Below are 18835 nucleotides of genomic sequence, written 5' to 3' on the forward strand. Positions count from 1 at the left end.
TATATATATATATATATATATATATATATATACATATTCCATATATATATATATATATAATATGTAACCAATTGGAAAACAATAGTGATATTCTGATATTTCAAATATAATTTTGAATTTTAAAAATGCCGCTATTATCTCCGCTCATATACCCGGCATTTATTTTTGGCATTTCGCATTCCTTTCCTAATTATATCAGCTGAAACGTCGATGTAACAGAAAAATATAAAAGAGAAAATACCGTTCAATAAAAATTTTATATATTTGTTAACAACGATGACTATATGCAAGTGAAATGTTTGCGACGCCAGTGTAAGAAGAATCACTAGGGATTTTATCCGACTTCATGTTAGATGTAGGTAAGCGTTCTTTTCAAACCACGTTAATGCGTATTTGCAGTTTCGTTGAAGTCGTAATAAACGTGGTGATTTATGTTATTGTGTATTCTAAATCAAATATCATCGTTGAAAAAATATAGCTTGTACATTCTGGAAATAACCTGCTCGTTGATTGATTTCAAGTGCAAGCATGTAAGTGTTGTATTGATTTTTTAATTTGTAAATAACCTGTATAGAAACTTGATGATCGAATAATAATCGTCTTTATTAAAAAATATTTAACAACAAAATAGCAAAAAAAGCAATATTTGTAATCTCATATAAACATTTTCGGCGTTCGCGAGAAATTTTACGATAGATGTGTATAGATGTGTTGTATAGAAAACTTACATTACATGATATCCTTGACGTTGCGTCTTTTGTTTCGATCAATAAATACGGTTTAATGTTTTATCTCTAGACCGTCGCGTCATTAAGTACAGCGTAAGTATCGTTACGCGTACATGAGATATTTACCACAAATACTAAAGAAAACAAATTAATGCGTTTAATAACCGGTACCACAAAATAGTAGCTCTATGCTCTGCAGTCGATTGAACAAAAATCTATTTGTGTAATTTTCTACAAAAGACGCTAGGCGCTAGGTGAGTGTGCGTGTATTAGTTGCGTCTGGTTTTTCAGACATAATATTTTCTATATTTTCAGATGTAATATTTATATGTGTATGTATACAATTGTTCATAATCATTCATAGAAATGTTTTTTTACATTAACTTAACCTAACTCTGCTAACACGGAGTCAAGATCTTCTTGGAGAGTGAAACTATCTTCCCGTTGTTTTACTAAATCATCTTTCAGCCTGTCGACTTGTGCTTTGAGCAGATAATTACCTTTTCTTAATGCAGCTAAACGTCCTTCGTGTTTCTTGGCTTGTTTCTGTTAAAATATATATACAATTAAAAGATTCTTATGTAACATGTTATCGTATAACAGTTTGTATTACCTGTAATGTATTTCGTTGACCTTCCAGAGATTGATCTTCATCTTCTGTTTCAGTTTCTTCGTCTTCAGATTCTTCAGATTCTGATTCTTCTGATTCTGTTTCTTCTTCTTCCTCTCCCTCTTCATCTTCATCCTTATCGTCATCTTCACTTTCTGACATTAACTTTGCCATTTTATCAACTTCTTCCTGAAGATGTTTATACTTTTTCCTTTCTTCTTTCAACAATTGTTGTTGCTGTTTAATTTGATCTTTTAACGCGTGTCTTTCTTTTCTGGCATTAACAGCTTTGTCCCTATTTGATAAAATTGACATTAATTTCTTTATTATATATTAAACTTTAATATATTATTACTCACTTGAAATTTTTAATCTTGGTTGTCAAAAGTTTGATCTCTCTTTGTAACCGTTTCTCTGCTGCCTTTGGATCTTTGTCATCTTCTTCCTCTGAACTTTCTTCTTCCTCTTCTTCGCTTTCGCTCGGTTCTTTTTTATCTATACTTTTTTGAGAAGCTATTTTTGCTACATCTTTTGCACTTGGACAACCAGCCAGTGCCATTCCTGAAACATTGTACCAAGCTGCTTCGTGGCCATCATCTGCTAGCTCAATTATTGGTACAGGCTCAAACTCTTGCTCTAATTTGCAAAGCGTTTAATAAAGAAGCAAAATTAGTATAAGCGTAAGCAGGCTTAGTACTATTAATGAAAAACTAATAACAAGTCAGATCAGATATTTAGTTTTTCATTAAAAGTTTTTGTTATGCATGTTGTTAAAATATTTCTAAGATCATGATTTTTTAGTATTACGTATATAATATGTGCGAATGATCTTAAGTAGAAATGAAAGTTAAGTAGTCCAGTCTAAGTTAAGTAAGTTAAGTAGCTGTAAATATTCATTGGCTTGTACCAGCTTTCATTCGTCTTTCTAAAGCGGCATACATCCTTCTTATTTCCTCCAATTCATTTTTTAGTTTGTCTCTTTCGCCCGAGACAACCGCATATTCTTTCTCAAATTTCTCAGCATCTTCTCTTGCTTGCTGAGCGTCCTTTTTCAATGATTCTGTAATTTGCTCGTCGTACTTCCTTTGTTCTTGCACGCTTTTCTGAGATTTTGCATGGTCGACTTCGGCTTCAAGATTTAAAATCCTTGCCTGTAGGAAACATCAAGGAAAATCAACAGATTGTCGCCGTTTTTTCCGACGATACTCTGGCTTAACAATACTTTAAGAAACGTACTTGTAATTTTTTGTTCTCCTTTTCTAATGCCTCCTTATTTCTAAGTTCAAGCGCAAGCATTTGTTTAGTACTTTGTAAGTCATCCCTTACGGCATCAATGTCGTCCATGTCATCCGAAATAGAGTCATCCGTGGGTTCTTCAGACTTTTGCATTTGCTCCTCTATCGTCAGCTGCCTTCGGAATTTCCTCAAGCCCTGTAGCATTGGTCTCGATCGATCGTTGGTCTGTACTCTCTTTAATTTTACACCTTCCTGAATCTGCTTCAGCAATTGGTTATGCATGTTCGATTTTTCAGATTCGAACACAAAGTGTGCCTTCCCTAGTTAGAAACACTCTATCAGTACAACTGACACACATCCACCGTTTATAATAAATACAATTCAGAGACAATCTCCATGATTCCAACCTTAGAGTTCATTTAGGGGATAAAGGAAATAGGAAAAAGAGGGTATGTCGATAAAAACCCACTAAACACGAAGACAACAGTTAATTCAACGATAATAATATTATTAAACTACAGACGAGAGGGGTTCTCTTCTAGGAGAACGGGATCAGAACAATAGCTACTGTGTGTACTACAAACAGGTCATATCACAGTTCAGAAACAAAAGCTGATCGAATGAAAGCTTATTAACAATTTAATTAATTATACTCGTACGAGCCCCTTTTAGTTCGACATTCACAAGGATAAAAAGAGGGTTCGAGGGGTACGTAACAAAACAAAAGGGTTTTTCTACTAGCGACTAATCGACAAACACGGTGAAATCGGTTGTTCGTTCCGAAAAGTATCACCCAAGGGAAATCTGAGTAGAATCGAAGTTCGATCGACGATCACCTGCTGGATCAGCTGTAACCTTGTTCACCCTTTCGATCAAGGGCGCACTTCTGTCATTGCACTTCACGTGTCTCAAAGGTTTTCCGCTTTCCACTTCTTTCATCATGCTTGCCCAGTCAGGACGTTTCCGTGGTCTCTGTTTCAACATTTCCAGTTGTTGTTGTTGCGTGTCGTTTAGTGGCGGAAGGTCTTTCAAGATCGTTCTACTCGGAGGTGGTGGCGGAGGTCTTGGAGGTGGTGGTGGCGGGATCGCTGCCCTCGACGAGCTTTTTGATAATGTCGGCGCTCCTATTTATACGAAAATTTTATTTTTATCCTGACCGAATGGTATCGCAAATTTTTCTGCCTTTTACGTTTCATACATGATCATTACCGCGAAGAAAGTTAAATAGTTGAAAACGTTTGTTGCGTTTAACATGATATATAACTGTCGCGTTGGCGCAACATAAAAGGTATCGATTAGAATAGATCTGATAATTTTGTAACGTTTATGATAATATTACGAATGTTTATGGTTTATGGTTAAGCTTTGTCTTTACGGAGAGGTTCATGCCGTTACCTGTAGTGCTCTCACTCTTGGAGAGAGGTATCGTGTCACCTCGAGATCGGGACCTCTCGATTCGAACCTGTCGTTCGAGCTGTGGCCTCGAATTTGGCTCTTGTCGTCCATTCTCGCGAAGCTTCGTCGGTGCCGGTTGACTGCTCGTATTCTTCTCGCTTTTAGGCTGTGACGGGATTATTGTGATCTTGCTCTGTTTACGCGGCTGTGTTTCCGCCGAGGGCTTCGCTTCTGGTTTCGATACACTCTATAAACCAATAAACAGTTTTATTTCTCTCCTTTGAATTTCTTACCATTTTATCGATATATCACCTTTTATCAAGATTTTCACTAGGAATTTTTTCCTCTTCTATAAAGTATTTTACTAAAGTATTTTCTTATCCCTAACGAACAGTACTTCGTAGTGTCTTTATACGTTTTAAAAATATGCTTTCCACTTCTTTCGCGTTTATTCTATTTTCATCTACTTGAGACGTTTTTCGCCAGGAGCCTAACAATTACGTTTATCGTACTAGTAATATTTACATGCCAATCGCCAGTCGTCGCGTACTCAGTTTTTCGATTACAATCACTTTACTGTTCACGATCGACGAATATTTATGTTCGCAGCAGCTTTGTATCTCAGATCAGCCTGTTGGCGATTACTCGCAGGACTCGTTGATTATGACGCGTGGTAAAAGGAAGAAAATGATAGTACGTCGTGCGTGTCGCGAAAGATTGTCGTATTGGAAAATAGATAAAAAGAAAAAGACCGTACTCCCCCACCTAGTATCCTTCGTTCCTAAAGAAAGAAAGTCTCGAGAATTCTCTTGGCAAGTATCGATGTTCGTTCGGTCGTCTTTAAATAATCTAATTCGCACTTGCTCCGCGCTCCTTTTCAATCTAGAAACTTCGATCATTATTTTTCCTGATATTGTACTGTTTCTTCTTCGTAAAAAGAACGTACTACTTCTTTGTTGATCCTATCGCTTTCTGAAAGAAAATTGAAGCGTGGGTGCGAAAATTGGGATGATTATCGGAATACAGAAACGTCCAGATCTTTACAGTAGAATTTGCAAATCCAGCACAACTTATCGGTATATTTACGCAAAACCGTAATATAAACTCGTTAAGAAACTGGCGGAAGACGCAGCTGGCAAGACAGTTGAAATAGAAACGCGTGTTCTTTAAATAATCGTGACCCAGAGGCTTATATGCGAGGAGGCTAGCCTTCTCTGTCTGATGATCGTGCTTGTATCGAGAAAATCAAATTAATTCAATCCCTTTGATGTCTCATGTAGGCAGGTGTACGAACAGCTTCACGATTCTAATAAATCTCCGTTTAATTATATTAAAATCCGATAATCCATTTGCATAATTCGAACTTTAAAACGAATCGATAGGTTTCTATCATCCGAGAAGCTCGATCGTATTACCAATCATGGGATTAAAAACTTCCTTATCGTATGAAACGTTTGCGATTAAAGAAATTTCTAGCGCAAACAGAATATTTATAGAAAACAGTTTATTTTTGTATTATGTTAATTGGATTATTCATAGGAGAATGAATAGAGCGATATTTTTGGAATTTCTGAATTTCGTATTTGTTGGAAAATTTTCAACTTAACTGTTCGATAGAAAATTTCGTATGCGCTTTATGCGATGAAATATCGAGATGTAGCGAAAGTGATGGCGGATTTCGTAAATTGCAATCGAACTTGTCGATGATCTAACTACTCGCGACAGTTGTAAACAATAGCGTGACGCGAATGATCATGACGTTTCCACGTGTCTTTGGAACTTCGAACATCACGTTTCTCGCGTTTTCGCACGATCGAGGATCCATTCGTGTTCGTGGTCGTTTCGCGTGGCCCATTGCCAAAATATCAAAAGTACGCGTTTTCGAATCGTCGCACGACGAAAAATGCAAATAAACAAAAGTACGATAACTCGGATGATCGGCATAGGCGGCGTAGTTGATTTACATACGTACAGAAGCGCATACAACGAATCGTAAATATTTCCACAAATTAGCTGCTCGCTGTTTTTCCAAGCGTAATTTCATATTTCTAATAATAATCGCGCTACGTTGTATAATTCAGATGCAACGCCCTTGTAAATTTCTACTTGTCGAAACGATTATACGCGAGAACTTGTTACTCGGCACCCACGCAAGTTATTAATAGTCAAGCCTGGTGACTTTGAAACCTAATATCTGAATGGAAAAAGACTGCACAAGGCGGGCCTGATTCTTCGTCGTTTCTAGTAGCATAAGTCCGTATTTGATCAGACAATGAGCTAGCGCCCTGACGATCCCGAAACCAGACAAAAAAAGCAAATTCAACCGGTGGACGTGTAATTTGTTTGACGTAAATTGAAATTGGCTTTTGCGGATAATTCTTTCGTATCGTTCGTATAATCCATTTTATCGCGTGTTAAAAGTTGACAAAGATGACAAAGTAAATTGAGAAAAGAAAGACTCACTTTTAACGTAACTTGGGTAAACGGAGGTGGTTCCTCGACTTTCGATTTCGAATCTCTTCTGGAATTGAGGGTCCAGGGTGCAGTAGGCATAGGTAAAGGTGACGGACCATCTTTGACCCAGGGTGGCCTGAAGGTGGTCCTCTGCGGTGGTGGTTGACCACCGGCACCAGGCATTCTTCTTTATTCTGTCACAGGGTTCTCTTCTCGTCTTAGCTTCGACTTTCCTATCGACTTCCACCTGTCGATGGAATTAGACAAAGAGGCACGGGGATCTGTGTATCGGCTCTGGGCGTGCGTAATGACGAGGATCCTCTCGAGGACGTGTACGATGCGCCACTGACGGACTCCTGGACGACGAAATGAAAAGGTGGGGATCGGTTTTACGTGGGAGAGCCACGACCCACTTTCCTCGAGACGTTTTACACTCGGGAAATCTTCCGGATTGTCCTCGCGGTTCACTGGTCCCGTTGGACCTAAGCGAAGAGATCTCGCGACCGAATTAGGATCCCTTTTAGATCTACGAACGATTGATCCTCGCCAACGTCGACAAGAGGAATTACCGAAGAGCGAAGTGGTTGAGAATTTTTGGGAGTCTGGGAAAGATTGAGACCTGGACCACACATCAGGGCCACGACTGCACCTCCCTAACCGCGTGATATTTTCGTCGACGTGACGTCACAGAAAGACGCAAGCTCGAAATAGAAGACGGTCCTCTTCTTCTAGGATGTTTTCGGTGACTCTCTCGGTTGAAACGCCTCTTCGCTTGATCCTACGACGTATCCCACGTCTGTTTACGATGCATCCGTGTGCCGATCGACACGAAGGTCGGATCGATCATCGCGGACGTTCGCGAGATGAACATCGTTCGATGAATCTGTTCGACCTACTAACGCTTTGGCACTTTGCGCGTCGATGATATAATAATCGGATAATAAAGACGATATGTAATTATTTTTTATAAAATATTGTATCATCGATAAAACGAAATTACTGCACCAATTTTATCAATAAACCATCGTCGCCATCGCTCTATTCGATGATTGATTAAATCTTGTTTTTTTCCAATCAGATTCGAAATATTGTCAAGAGATCATCAACAGAAGCTTGTCTCGTGTTTAAAGGGTGGGACGATATCGAGAGAGGCAATACCAGCTAGCTGCGCAGAAACACAACCAGGCGTTGCTCAAGCACGATTATTACCAGCAAATCGCGAGATACTTCGAACGAGAGTGCCGAATCGCCAAGCACTACGATTCTTGGAATTATAGGAATTTAGACCCCAAAGGTGAGCTCGAGAAGGCTAAAAAAGCGGAAAGGTTACATGTCAGAAGGAACAAATTGAGAAATTTGTTGAAGGAGGAGGATGAGACGTACAGAAGAGAATTGGAGGAACGAAAAAGAGTAAAAAGCCGCGAGGAAGAAACGTCGTTAGAGGCTTTGAGGCAAAAATTACGAGAGAAACGCGCAGAACAGAGTCTGTATCTACCTAGAACTTGTCGAAGATATCAATCTTACTTCGTCTGTCCCAAAGAATCGACCAATACGGGGTGGGACACTCTCAGAGGTACCAATCTTCAATATTCTCGTGCTTACAGAGATTCGATAAACGTTGTCCGTCCAATCGATCAAAATTTTCGTCGTAGAGGCTCGAAAATGACCGAAGATAGCAATAAGACCTCTCACGAGCAAGAAATTGTACAAACAGAACCAGAACCTTTGCGCTATCCTCCGTATCCAGGATATTCGTACCATGAACCTGGCAGACCCGTTTCCAAATACTCGGCCCGTTATGCTCATAGAAGTTTAGAAAATACTAACATGAGAACTAACGAACCTGACGACCACCCAAGTAGTCCGTCTCCGGCTTCTGCTTCGCCAAATAGAGAAATTCCTCCTCGTGTAGATGATAAAGAGTCCGCCACAGAACTAGATAACAAACAAAACGATTATAAAAACGACACAATAAGCGGAAGTAGTCCAGTCAGCCCGAAAGACGAACAATCCAAGAATCTCGCTGAACAGGATGATATTTCCAATCAAAAAATCGATCAAGATAGTGTGGATACATGTGAGGTAGAAAGCTCGATAAACAAATATAATAACGACAGAGATCAAAACACAGAAAAGAGGGATACTCGACAGTTCGAAGTTGAGAAAACCATGCCCTGGTTGCGAATGATTCCCGAGGACAAGAATCTCTCGAGGCAGATGTTCCTTTACTTGACTCACAAGGAGCTGAAATCCAAGATCGAGGACATCAAGAAGAGAGAGACGCACGCGTGCAACAAGCAGTGTTGGGACGAGGCTTTGCGGCTGAGGGATATGAAGAATAGGCTGGAACTAATTCGCGAAAAGAGGATGTATCATACGGAAAACCTCGATTTGGACGAAGAATCGAGAAAATGGGGATTCCTCAACATCGATAAGAGGGAAGCGGAACTTCTTCAACGAGAAAAAGTCTGTACGGATTCAACAATGTACAGGTAAATTTTAACAAATTACAATAATAGATTCATTTGATTGTTGGAAATGTTATTCCATGACCGTTGGTGACGAACGAGATTATTCGACTATAATATACATAAAATTATATATGTACGAATAGAACTCGAAAATACTTATGTGCAAATGTATTGTAAGTTCCTTTAATGTTCATCTGATGACCAGATTTGTTACAATATCGGTATGTGACCGTGAACGATGTTAAGGGTCTAGGACGACGAATAGCACCTCTCGAATTAGTCGAGATTCGTCGATGTTGCAACCGAAAGCCGTGACTCATTCATGTCTCTCTCCCTCACTCTTTATCTCTTGATGTGCACTAACCGCTTACACGCATCGAGTGTTTCGTAAATACGTGCCAAGGCGTTCGTCATCCTGTACGCCTTACGTTCGGTCCTCGATAGATCGCAAATAGGTGGTCTACGATGGAGTCTCTAACGATAAAGACGCGAATGGTACAAGGATAGATGGGTGAAAACATAATAAAAAAGAATTGGGAAGTCGAGTTATAAGTAATCCTGGATCATAAGGATGATGAAAAGTACTAGAATTATTTTATTGTAATTTTCTAGTAATCTTTAATAATCTTTGTTTTTGTATATATTATTTTAGTGAAGATGCAAAAGCCATGTGGAAGAAATGGGTGCACGAAGATGAACAATCCGTGATCAAGGAGGCTTTGGTGCGAAGGGAAAATTTGATGGACAAATTGGAAAAAGAATGGCAGCGCTTAGCAATTCATGAGAAAGAAAAAATCGCACAATCGTACCAGATTGTAACGAACGATTCTGCTCTACAAGAGGCGCCTAAACTAGCTGCAGCTGTTAACGCGGCTAAAATGAAATCGGTCTCCAGTTCCTTAAATTAGACCATAAATCATATTTTACATTTACTCGTAGTTCATGATTTTCTGCCCACGGTGACGGATACTGTTGGATATATTTGAAGAAAATTTAGAGAACTGATTCAATTATAGTAAACTATAGGTAAAAAAATAAAAATACAAAAAAATAAGATAAAAAGGAAAGAGATATGTTTAACAGTTTGCAACTGTTAAACGTTATTGAAGACTGATTATATTCTTATTAAATTCCTGTTTCGTTAAAAAAAGTATTACATATATTGAAATTGTGCCTAATCATTTTGTGTATTTTTCAATATCTTAAATGATTGTTTGTAAAATTGGACGGTATAGAACCATTACTTGTAACCGTTACATATTTAATTACTGGATTTTTATATCAATTTTATCATTTCTATTATCTCTAATCGCTTTTATGTTGGCAGTATTATATTGTTATTATCTACTACCCTTTACCGTCAATTCCAATTTATTATTCACAAATGTTTATGACGATATTTTACTAATGACATTACTGTACGTTGCATTATTGTCTTGGAAATAAAATGAACTTGGAAGTAACGGGGCATTTTTTATATGTTTATAATTTGAAAAATCTAAATTTTATTATCTATATGTATATGTATAATGTAGAAATTATCGACTAGGGTTTTGGCCAACTAGTCGACTAGCCAATTGGCTCCCAAGAAACCGATTATTCATGTCTGCTAATCATTTTCAAATATCATTACAAAAGGCATCGTATTTATGAGCATTTAGTACGGCGAACATATTAACATATATTAACATATATTTATTTTATTACATCCTGTTTTTTGTTATGAAAAGAGTTGAAAGTAATATCCAAAGTTCCTAGTTAACTGGTAACTATTTCGCTTATTTCAATCTAATACTAATTACTGTATTGAATTTTGTATGTAATAATTATGTAACATTCAAATATGTACTTATAAGTAAGTAGGTATATTATATATTAAAAAATAGTAAAATTATGCTAATGACAATGAAAAAAGAATGTTATATATATTTTTATTTTTATGCCTTATCAAGTTATTTTTATTGCCTTATAATACTGAAAATTTAAGACTGATCGATCTGTCTCTTTTGCCGACTAGCCTACTCCTGTAAAAGTCGCTTCACCACTAATACGATGTAATGTGGCGAATTTCAAATTTACCGCGAAAGATTGCACGCCGATAAAATTTGAAATCATTTTCTGTTTGGTACGCAAGATGGCGTGGCGAGGTTGGCAGTCGACTCACGAAAATAGCGCGTAGCACTCGTGTTCGCCGTTATAAAGTCGCGTTTATTTGTAATTATTGATACTGTCAAGACGTGTTTAAGTGATAATTAGTGCATCAATCACCAAAACCACAATGAGAACGTGTTTGTCCACGCAGAGGCACTCATCCTTGTATACTTCACATGCTTTCGGCGATTCTTCAGTCTTCGGTTAGTTAAGTACAAACTTTGCTTATACATATTTTATAAAGAATTACATAATTTTCTGCCTGTAACATGTAATAAAAAATGTATCATATGCTAGATTTTGTTACTATTATGACAATTTGTCGTCACAAAAAAGTTTGATTGTATAATACATTTAGTGCTACATGCTCCAGATGAGTACATATTATCATATAACTATATCAAACATATAATACGTGAATTTCTATTCCCTTAATGATAAACGACGTATAACCTGAAAAATATACAAATCATGCTATCGTTCGTAATAGGAAATATGCTTTCGAAAAGTGAGAAAGTATCGCACGTGCGTCGCGAATACTATACATATATGCGTATATGTATATCAACAAACGTTTACAGTACCGCGAATTCCAATAGAATCTGTTTTTTTCATTACCACATGTGTTTAGTTACGAGTTGTGACAACAAATCGAGGATAGCGGCCTTAGTACTTTATTATTGTTTCCATTCGGATCTGTTAATTAAGAGGCAACTTTTTTTTCGTCTGAACGAAGGCACGAAAGAATTTCCAAGGAATTCGCGGTAGCATAAGCTAGGTGGTCGCCATTAATCGTCAGGCATACCCCGTGACAACGACCAAATTAGTCGGCCGATCCGTCAAAAAGAGCATTTCTGTGGTAGGCGTGCATTATATCCTCCGCGGACCGAGCGCCACATGGCACTTTGCGCGCAGACACGCCTGCGCATTCACCTTCCGAGTATTCCACGGCAAATGTGTTTGCATATACAGTGTTGTTTAAGCGTTATTACGTTAACGTCGGTTCTACTTTTTTAAATTATTCCGAAACTGAGGAAAAATTTGTAATTTAAATCATTTAAATGGACATTTCATAGAAATATTTATATTTATTCATTTGGAAAAATATTTGATGGGAAGTCTCCCTTTAGAAGTATTAGAAATAACAAACTACAAGTCACGAGTAGTTAAAGAACTTAACCTGTTATAACTCTAGCCTCAAATTCGATGTGCTTCCATTTTTCTACACATCGTTCATATCCATTTTTCTAAATAAATTACTCCACATTTAGTACATTTGCAAGACCTATAGTCGATCTAATGACTATAATTTATTGATTCAATAACTTTGAAGTTTGTGATTATGCAAGTTTCTATTTAATAGGTTAACGTACTCTTTCTTGTAATAAGTTTTCTTTAAATCGCCTGTTTACGCATATAAGAACGGTATCATAAGGGCATCGATGGTCTTTTTTCCATTTTCAGTTACAATAAAACAATTAATGGCGTTAGGTATTCGGAATATAATTAAATGTAAACTATGTAGATCAAAGAATTCAATTAGAGTAGCTACAGAAAATGATTCGCACATCATTATATCCATTATGACATTTACGTATTGATTAATTAAGTCCAAGTGTATTAAGTTTCGTATCATTTAGCAATACTTTCATGTAACAACAAAAATGTGATACCATGAAACTAAAATATAGAACCTGATAAAAAAGCGCCCTATTGGAAAATAGGGGTAGGTATATGCAAATACTTCCTGTCTCCATCCTGCATAATATTATCCTACTGAATTACACTAAAAAAAAAAACTCGCTTATACCAATACGAAAAATAATGTAACTCTCAAAAGGATAAATCATTGTTCGATCCGCGGGCAAAATGGTCCAAGTCTAACAAACTACTTATCATGTAGCGATGTATCCTTAACGACCGTACAAGATGCATCCGCGTTGTATTTTTCAGCGGGCCATCGATCTCGAATTTTCGTGTTAACATTTAAATCACACCCACACTGTACATCCGGGACCATGGTAAACTGAAAGCAAAAGACATAGAGGAAGCGGGAGAGAGAGAGAGAGAGAGAGAGAGAAAGAGAGAAAGAAATATAGTTCGTAATACGTGGTATCGTGCGTGCAATGGCCCATGAAAGCTGACTGTCTGCTCGGCACCCAGGAGAAGAGGGATGCAGCCACGCCAGCTATGTTAATTAAACGCGTTTCTAGCCCCCGCATAGGAAATCAGAGAAAAAAGGAGATGAGACGAGCGATGCTCGAGGAGATGGGGCAACGTGAAAGAGGGTGCCGGCTAATAACACGTCCCGTACGACGAACGCACGCCACACGCCCGTCTTCTGCTTCTTCTTCTTCTTCTTCTCCTTCTTCTTCGTCTTCCCTTCTTCTCCTCAACCTCCACCATCTTTTCGTCCACCACTTCTTTCTCCGTCTGCTTCTTCTTTCTCGTTCTCCTTCCACTATTGTTTTTTGTCTTCGTCCGTCACTTGTCTTCTTGATGCCAGAATGTCGTAACAATCCGGTCGACTGTCCGAACGACTGCGTTTTTTGATATTTCGAAAGGCTGAAAAAATTGCGAGGGTTACGGGAAAGATGGCGTTTCTTGTCTTGTAATTTCATAATTCAAAAGTTTGGTAAAAGAAAAGAAGAAATAAATTCGTTCGGGGGCAAAAGCAATTTTAATGCGTCGTAGGCTTGTGCGAAGGTGCTTTCCGATTCTTTGCTTCTTCCAAATAAAAACCACGGCGCTCGAAATAGTTCCCTTTGAGACACCACTTTCATCTTTCTTCTCACAATTAGTTTCAAATCGTTAAACTTCAATTTTGACGTTAATTTTAGTAAAGATCGCAACGCTAATAATCTCGGTAAGTTTCAATTGTCCTATGAATTTCATTAGGTCGTTGGTCGCTGAAAAAACGGGGCATCGATAAGATCCTGTCCTAAGACCGATTAGTTCAAATCGCGATAAGGTTATTGGGTATCACGGTTACACGGAAATTACGCTCGTCACGGGTTGTCGCTTATACATGATAAAGAAAAAAAAAGAGAAGAAAAGGAAGAAGAGAAGGAGAATAAAAAGGACAGAAAAAGAGTGGTGCCAAGTAGATGGAAGGAGAAAAAAAGACACGCTTTAAAGGGCCAGCTAAAGTTACGCTAGCGACAAATTAGTCGACCAATAACGGAGTGTGAGGGGTTGCTGGGTTTCACGGAAACGCATACACGGACCACGTGGCTCCCCATAAAGGGAAGCAATGAAGACAGCATATGTCTGACAAGCGCTTAATCATCGGGGAAAATTTTCTGTCGTCGACAGATTAGCCTTGCGAGAGCGAGCCGGTTCGACTTCTAACACTTGCAGTTTGTGCGCGTTTCGCACCCTTGGTGTCTCTTCCGCGACGTTCGTTCCTTTACGATCGTACGATCGGCTGATCGTAATTTCTCTCGTTTCCTTGTCCTTTTTAGAAGTTCCGCTAACTTTAATGCTTCCGAGAAACGCCGACCGAATGGGAACACCGTTCGCGTGCAATTAAGTATCGATTCGCGGACAGAGAGAAAAAAAGACAGAGGAGAAGGGGGAAGAAGAGAAGAGATTAAGAGTAAATTGTGGCATAATCGTCCGGTGCGTCCGAGTAAAATTTTGGTCGCAATTTTGGCCACTTTAAACTCAATTTGCACGCGTCCTGGGTTATTCAAGCCAGTCGAAGAACTCGCGGAACAGTGTAACGAAACGTTAGTATGTACAAAGTTGTTCAAGCATGCAAGTCGATGATGCGTTAATTTTTTCTTTTCTCCTCTCTTTACCTCTTTCACTTTGATCGTTGTCCCTCATTCCCCGGCGGGTGGTACGCACGATGGGGGAAAATTGATTTGATTATTCGCGACGAAACGAAGTGAACACCGTTGGTATTATGTAAATTTTTGTCCATTCGATGTTTCTGCCCGGAAAGTTCATTATACGCTCTATGAAACTTGGCCGAAATGCGAACAATAAATCGCGATTATTTGGCCTGGTATTAAATAACCGTTAAATAAAATAATATATTATAATCGGTGTTTACGCGGCTCCTAGTATTCGGCGCGATTTTAATCGCGTTACCGATCCGATAATTGAATACGATAAATGAATCCGACGAATTCGATAGAAAACGACAACCGAACACGGGCTGTGCCTTTGAACGCGTTCGCGCGTTACTCGTTCTCGTTATTCGCACAATGTATCACCCTGGATGGTGGCGTACAGCAGCGACGCAGTTTCCTTGATCCGCGACGCGCAGGTACATTTTTTCTACGATATCGTAACAACGAAGCAATTTCGTTAGGAAGTTGGCGAACCGTTGCCAAGACCGACGCTGGATGATAAATCTTCCTGGAGAAACTTTGTACGCGCGTCGAGTTCCGCGGAAAATCTATTCCCTTCGTTATCGTAAAGTTTCGCGCCGGCCTTGAACGTTGATCGTATCCCTTTTGACCGCGAAACTGGAACTAAAACCTACCTGAACGCAGAATCACGCAGTTTACACGGAGAAAATTCTCGAAAATTTGCTTGAAATTTTGATACAACGTATTCGCCGGCGAGTGCCAACTCGCAACGATCGAATTTCGATGTAAAACGTGAAACGTAAAAGTGATCGTTCTTTGTTCTTCCGGCCGACCATTTTCCGATATCAAACGTTCTTTCGTTGCTTTTAAACGATTCAGAGAAGTTAGCATTTCGGCCTTTTAATCCACTTTGATGCCAATGCTTTGACATTGCTACAGGAAAAAAAAGCAACGCAGGAAGAAAGCGATTCTTTTTATTTATTAGCCGCGAAATGGTTTTCTCACGGTGTCCGTGCCATAGTAATTAAAGCGTGTCTTTGAGGACGGAACGGAATGGAAATGCACGCAACGTGATTTTCGCGAAATAGTTCGCGGTTGGACGGATTTGGTCGATGGTCTTCTTCCAATTCGAACGAAACGATTTTTTCCCTCTTTCTTCTGTTCGTTATTATTCGAAATATTAGCGGCGTTTGTAGCCTCGGATCGCGATTATTTTCCAGCCAACGAGTCCGAGGACGATGTTAACGACGTTTCAAGCTGCTCGATGGTCGCGCTCCCACGCGACGACACAGCTTTCCCGTTTTTGTTTTATAGAAGACACCGCTAATGGCCAGAAACAAAAGTTCAATTTTTCCTGCGTACACGCCGAGATCGTAATTACACCTTGCGAGTATAAGGGACATTAATTGCAGGCATTATGATTAATCGATGCATCGATAGTGATTCATTGTCGCATCTAACGATACCTCGCTTGTAACATCTTCCTTAACAGAAAGCTATAATTAAGGATGAAGGACGGTGACCCGCGATTTCGAGACTCTTTTCAATTTTCAAATAAAGGCTTGTCGTCCGCGCTAACCGAATTATCCGATAGGATGAAAGGGACGTTCGATTAAAACTTGCCTGCTGGTTGCGTCATTTTCTATACGACCATACAAACGACAAAAGACGCGTAGTTTTAGAGGCTTGTTCGATGCTTACAACGAGCTATCGTTCATGGAAAATTTGTCTCGTTACTACGAACGTCTGCGATATTTCGCTAATTCTCATCGAAACTGGTATTTTTGATGGAGAGATCGAGCTAGTCTCCTCGTCAATAGGAGAAACGTATGTGCGCGAACGTTGAAGCGTTAATTACGAGAAGAATTAATTACGATATAACATGTGTAATTGGAAACAAGAATTTCTCTACAACGCAAACAACGTTTACGTACTTTTTAACGAAAGGATTTCTTGCTACTTGAAGACTTACAACAACCTTCGTAGTGAGAGGGTTAATAATGTTATATTTAACATTCATTACGTCAAATCAATACAATTCGTTGCACGGGAATGAAGCTTGTTCGAAGTCGATTTCTCGTTCGATATAAAAACATCGAAGGGAGAATATCTCCATCGGCACGCGTAAACTTAACACGGAGCTACCTACCAGAGGAGATACCTCGTACGCAATCAGAGCTAGTACGTGCAGAAACGCTCGGTACGCGCAATCTCATCAACTAAAATCGTCGGAAAGCTCTGGTGCAATAGGTGGGGCCGATGGTGATCGCGCGCAGAGCTCAAAGAAAATATATTTATAAAATTCATGGCAGACGTCTGGCTCGGTTAATCGGTTTCCCGAGGACGTTGATCAATTTCGCCTAGAAAGAGGAGAGAAAGATATACATATATATATACGTATATATATATATATAAAATATATACGCGCCCTCCGAAACTTCTCTATCCAACGTTCACCCTTTTCATCATCGCCTCTATCCTATCCCCCTTTTTCTCGTTCCGATCTCTTTCCCCTCGCTCCCGTTTTCGTTGCCTTCGTGCACCCCCTCCTCCTTCGTCCCTCCTTTTCGAGTCGCCAAAAAAATGCCCCTTCGGGCAGAACTCTCGTAGCTTCCGCCGTTCCGAGATACTCGCCGCATTCCCGCCTCCGCTTCGGTCCCGATCCCCACGTCAATGCCACCACCTCCACCTTTTCTCTCTACGATCTTGCTCTTTCTGTTAAAGACAAGCGAAGTGAGCGCGCGGCCTAGGTGCTCCGTGTGCCAGTGTGCAAAACCACGCGCTACTCTTCTACTTCGTCCTCTACCTGGCAGCGCAATATCGGTCCGCGTGCATGCATATACAGCGAGAGAACGATAGATAGAAACGAAGAGAGAGAGAGAGAGAAAGATATATATATATATATATATATATATATATATAGAGGGATTAACAGGGACAGAGGGAACGTGGCGGCATAATATACGCGAATACGGATGCAGCATTGCACACGTATATATATAGGCGTAACGTGGTTTTCTTCTCTCGCTCTCGCGAGCCTGTTATGTAGAAAAATAAGTACATGCAGCCACCTAGGCACCCAGCGTGAAGAACAGACGGAGATACGGAGAAAAAGGGACGCGGCACCGATGGAAGAAGGAGAGAAGAACGAGAGACCAGAGTCCTGCACTCTCGGCCCGTTCACCACCTCTCTCTCGGTGTGTCCTCTGCCGTGGTTCATCCGTGTGTTCGCGTGTACCTACGTGTTTCATGTTAGTGGCCCGTACGCTCGTCTTCGTCGCCCGGCTCGCGCCTCTGTCTGCGTGCACGTACATTAGGTACCTGCACGTATATATAGGTACCTATCTATAGGTACCAAATGGTAAATGAGAGGGTAGACGCGAGGTCCGGACGCCCGCAGCTAGCGGCGACCCAAAGCTTCGTCTACCGCGGGGCTGTATGTGCCACCACACGTACCGGGTGGGCTTTAAAACCGCACTTTTTATCGTCGCTCATTCTTCGTAGCGTTCGATACGATCGTCGACGCACGATTGATTTCCGGATCTATGGATTGAGAAAATAAACGGTGACCGATCGATATCGGACGAGAACGAACGTAGGAAATTAATTTAGCGAGAATGAAACGTGATACGAAGATCCTTGAGCAAATTTTTCGCGTGCGCCTCGTCGCGAGTACGATTTTCTCGAAAACTTCGAGCGAAAAGTCGGATAAAACAATGGAAAACGTTCTTTTTCGAATATCTGTATTTTATCAGATCGACGCATCATTTCAATCGAGTTTCCCGCAACTTGTACAAATTAATTCCTCGTAATAATAATATACACCCGTTTCGAATTTGTTCGTTCGAATGTTTTAATATGTAGCCGGGAAATATTTTCTGCGCCGATTCGTAAAGCCGTTCGAATTGATGGTTTATCGGTCGGCGTGAAACGTTTTCGAAGGCATAGGATAAAAAAGAAAGACAACGA

General features: G+C 39.7%; 1 protein-coding gene and 2 long non-coding RNA genes across 7 annotated transcripts in view; 2 read left to right on the forward strand and 1 right to left on the reverse strand.

Annotated features, from left to right (window-relative positions):
- LOC100741125 overlaps positions 1-10357 on the forward strand; it is a 14747-nt gene extending 4390 nt beyond the window's left edge. Inside the window, exons 1-3 of one of the 4 annotated variants that reach the window (XR_004460827.1) lie at positions 382-530; positions 7554-8915; positions 9547-10357. This is a non-coding gene — a long non-coding RNA (uncharacterized LOC100741125). Of the gene's footprint in view, positions 1-381; positions 531-6664; positions 6800-7234; positions 7377-7553; positions 8916-9546 lie in introns of those variants that run through there. The other 3 variants (XR_004460826.1, XR_004460830.1, XR_004460825.1) reach the window with 3 other exon arrangements.
- On the forward strand, positions 568-1430 carry LOC117151144. The gene is made up of 2 exons (XR_004460844.1): positions 568-982; positions 1044-1430. It is a non-coding gene; the product is annotated as an uncharacterized LOC117151144 (long non-coding RNA).
- LOC100743724 (glutamic acid-rich protein) lies at positions 861-6788 on the reverse strand. 2 transcript variants are annotated; one of them, XM_012394850.3, is made up of 8 exons: positions 6433-6788; positions 3970-4216; positions 3411-3698; positions 2575-2894; positions 2246-2489; positions 1698-1899; positions 1342-1633; positions 861-1274 (listed from the first exon to the last, which is right to left on the reverse strand). In XM_012394850.3, the coding sequence occupies exons 1-8, from the start codon at positions 6604-6606 to the stop codon at positions 1113-1115; spliced, it is 1929 nt and encodes a 642-aa protein (XP_012250273.1). In that variant the 5' UTR covers positions 6607-6788; the 3' UTR covers positions 861-1112. The 2 variants fall into 2 exon arrangements, with proteins under 2 accessions (XP_012250273.1, XP_012250270.1); XM_012394847.3 differs by having other exon boundaries at positions 1698-1974.
- Positions 10358-18835: the final 8478 nt, after the last annotated feature.

The sequence above is a fragment of the Bombus impatiens genome, unplaced genomic scaffold (genome assembly GCF_000188095.3).
Source record: "Bombus impatiens unplaced genomic scaffold, BIMP_2.2 scf_0017, whole genome shotgun sequence".
In the NCBI taxonomy this organism is placed as follows: Eukaryota; Metazoa; Arthropoda; class Insecta; order Hymenoptera; family Apidae; genus Bombus; species Bombus impatiens.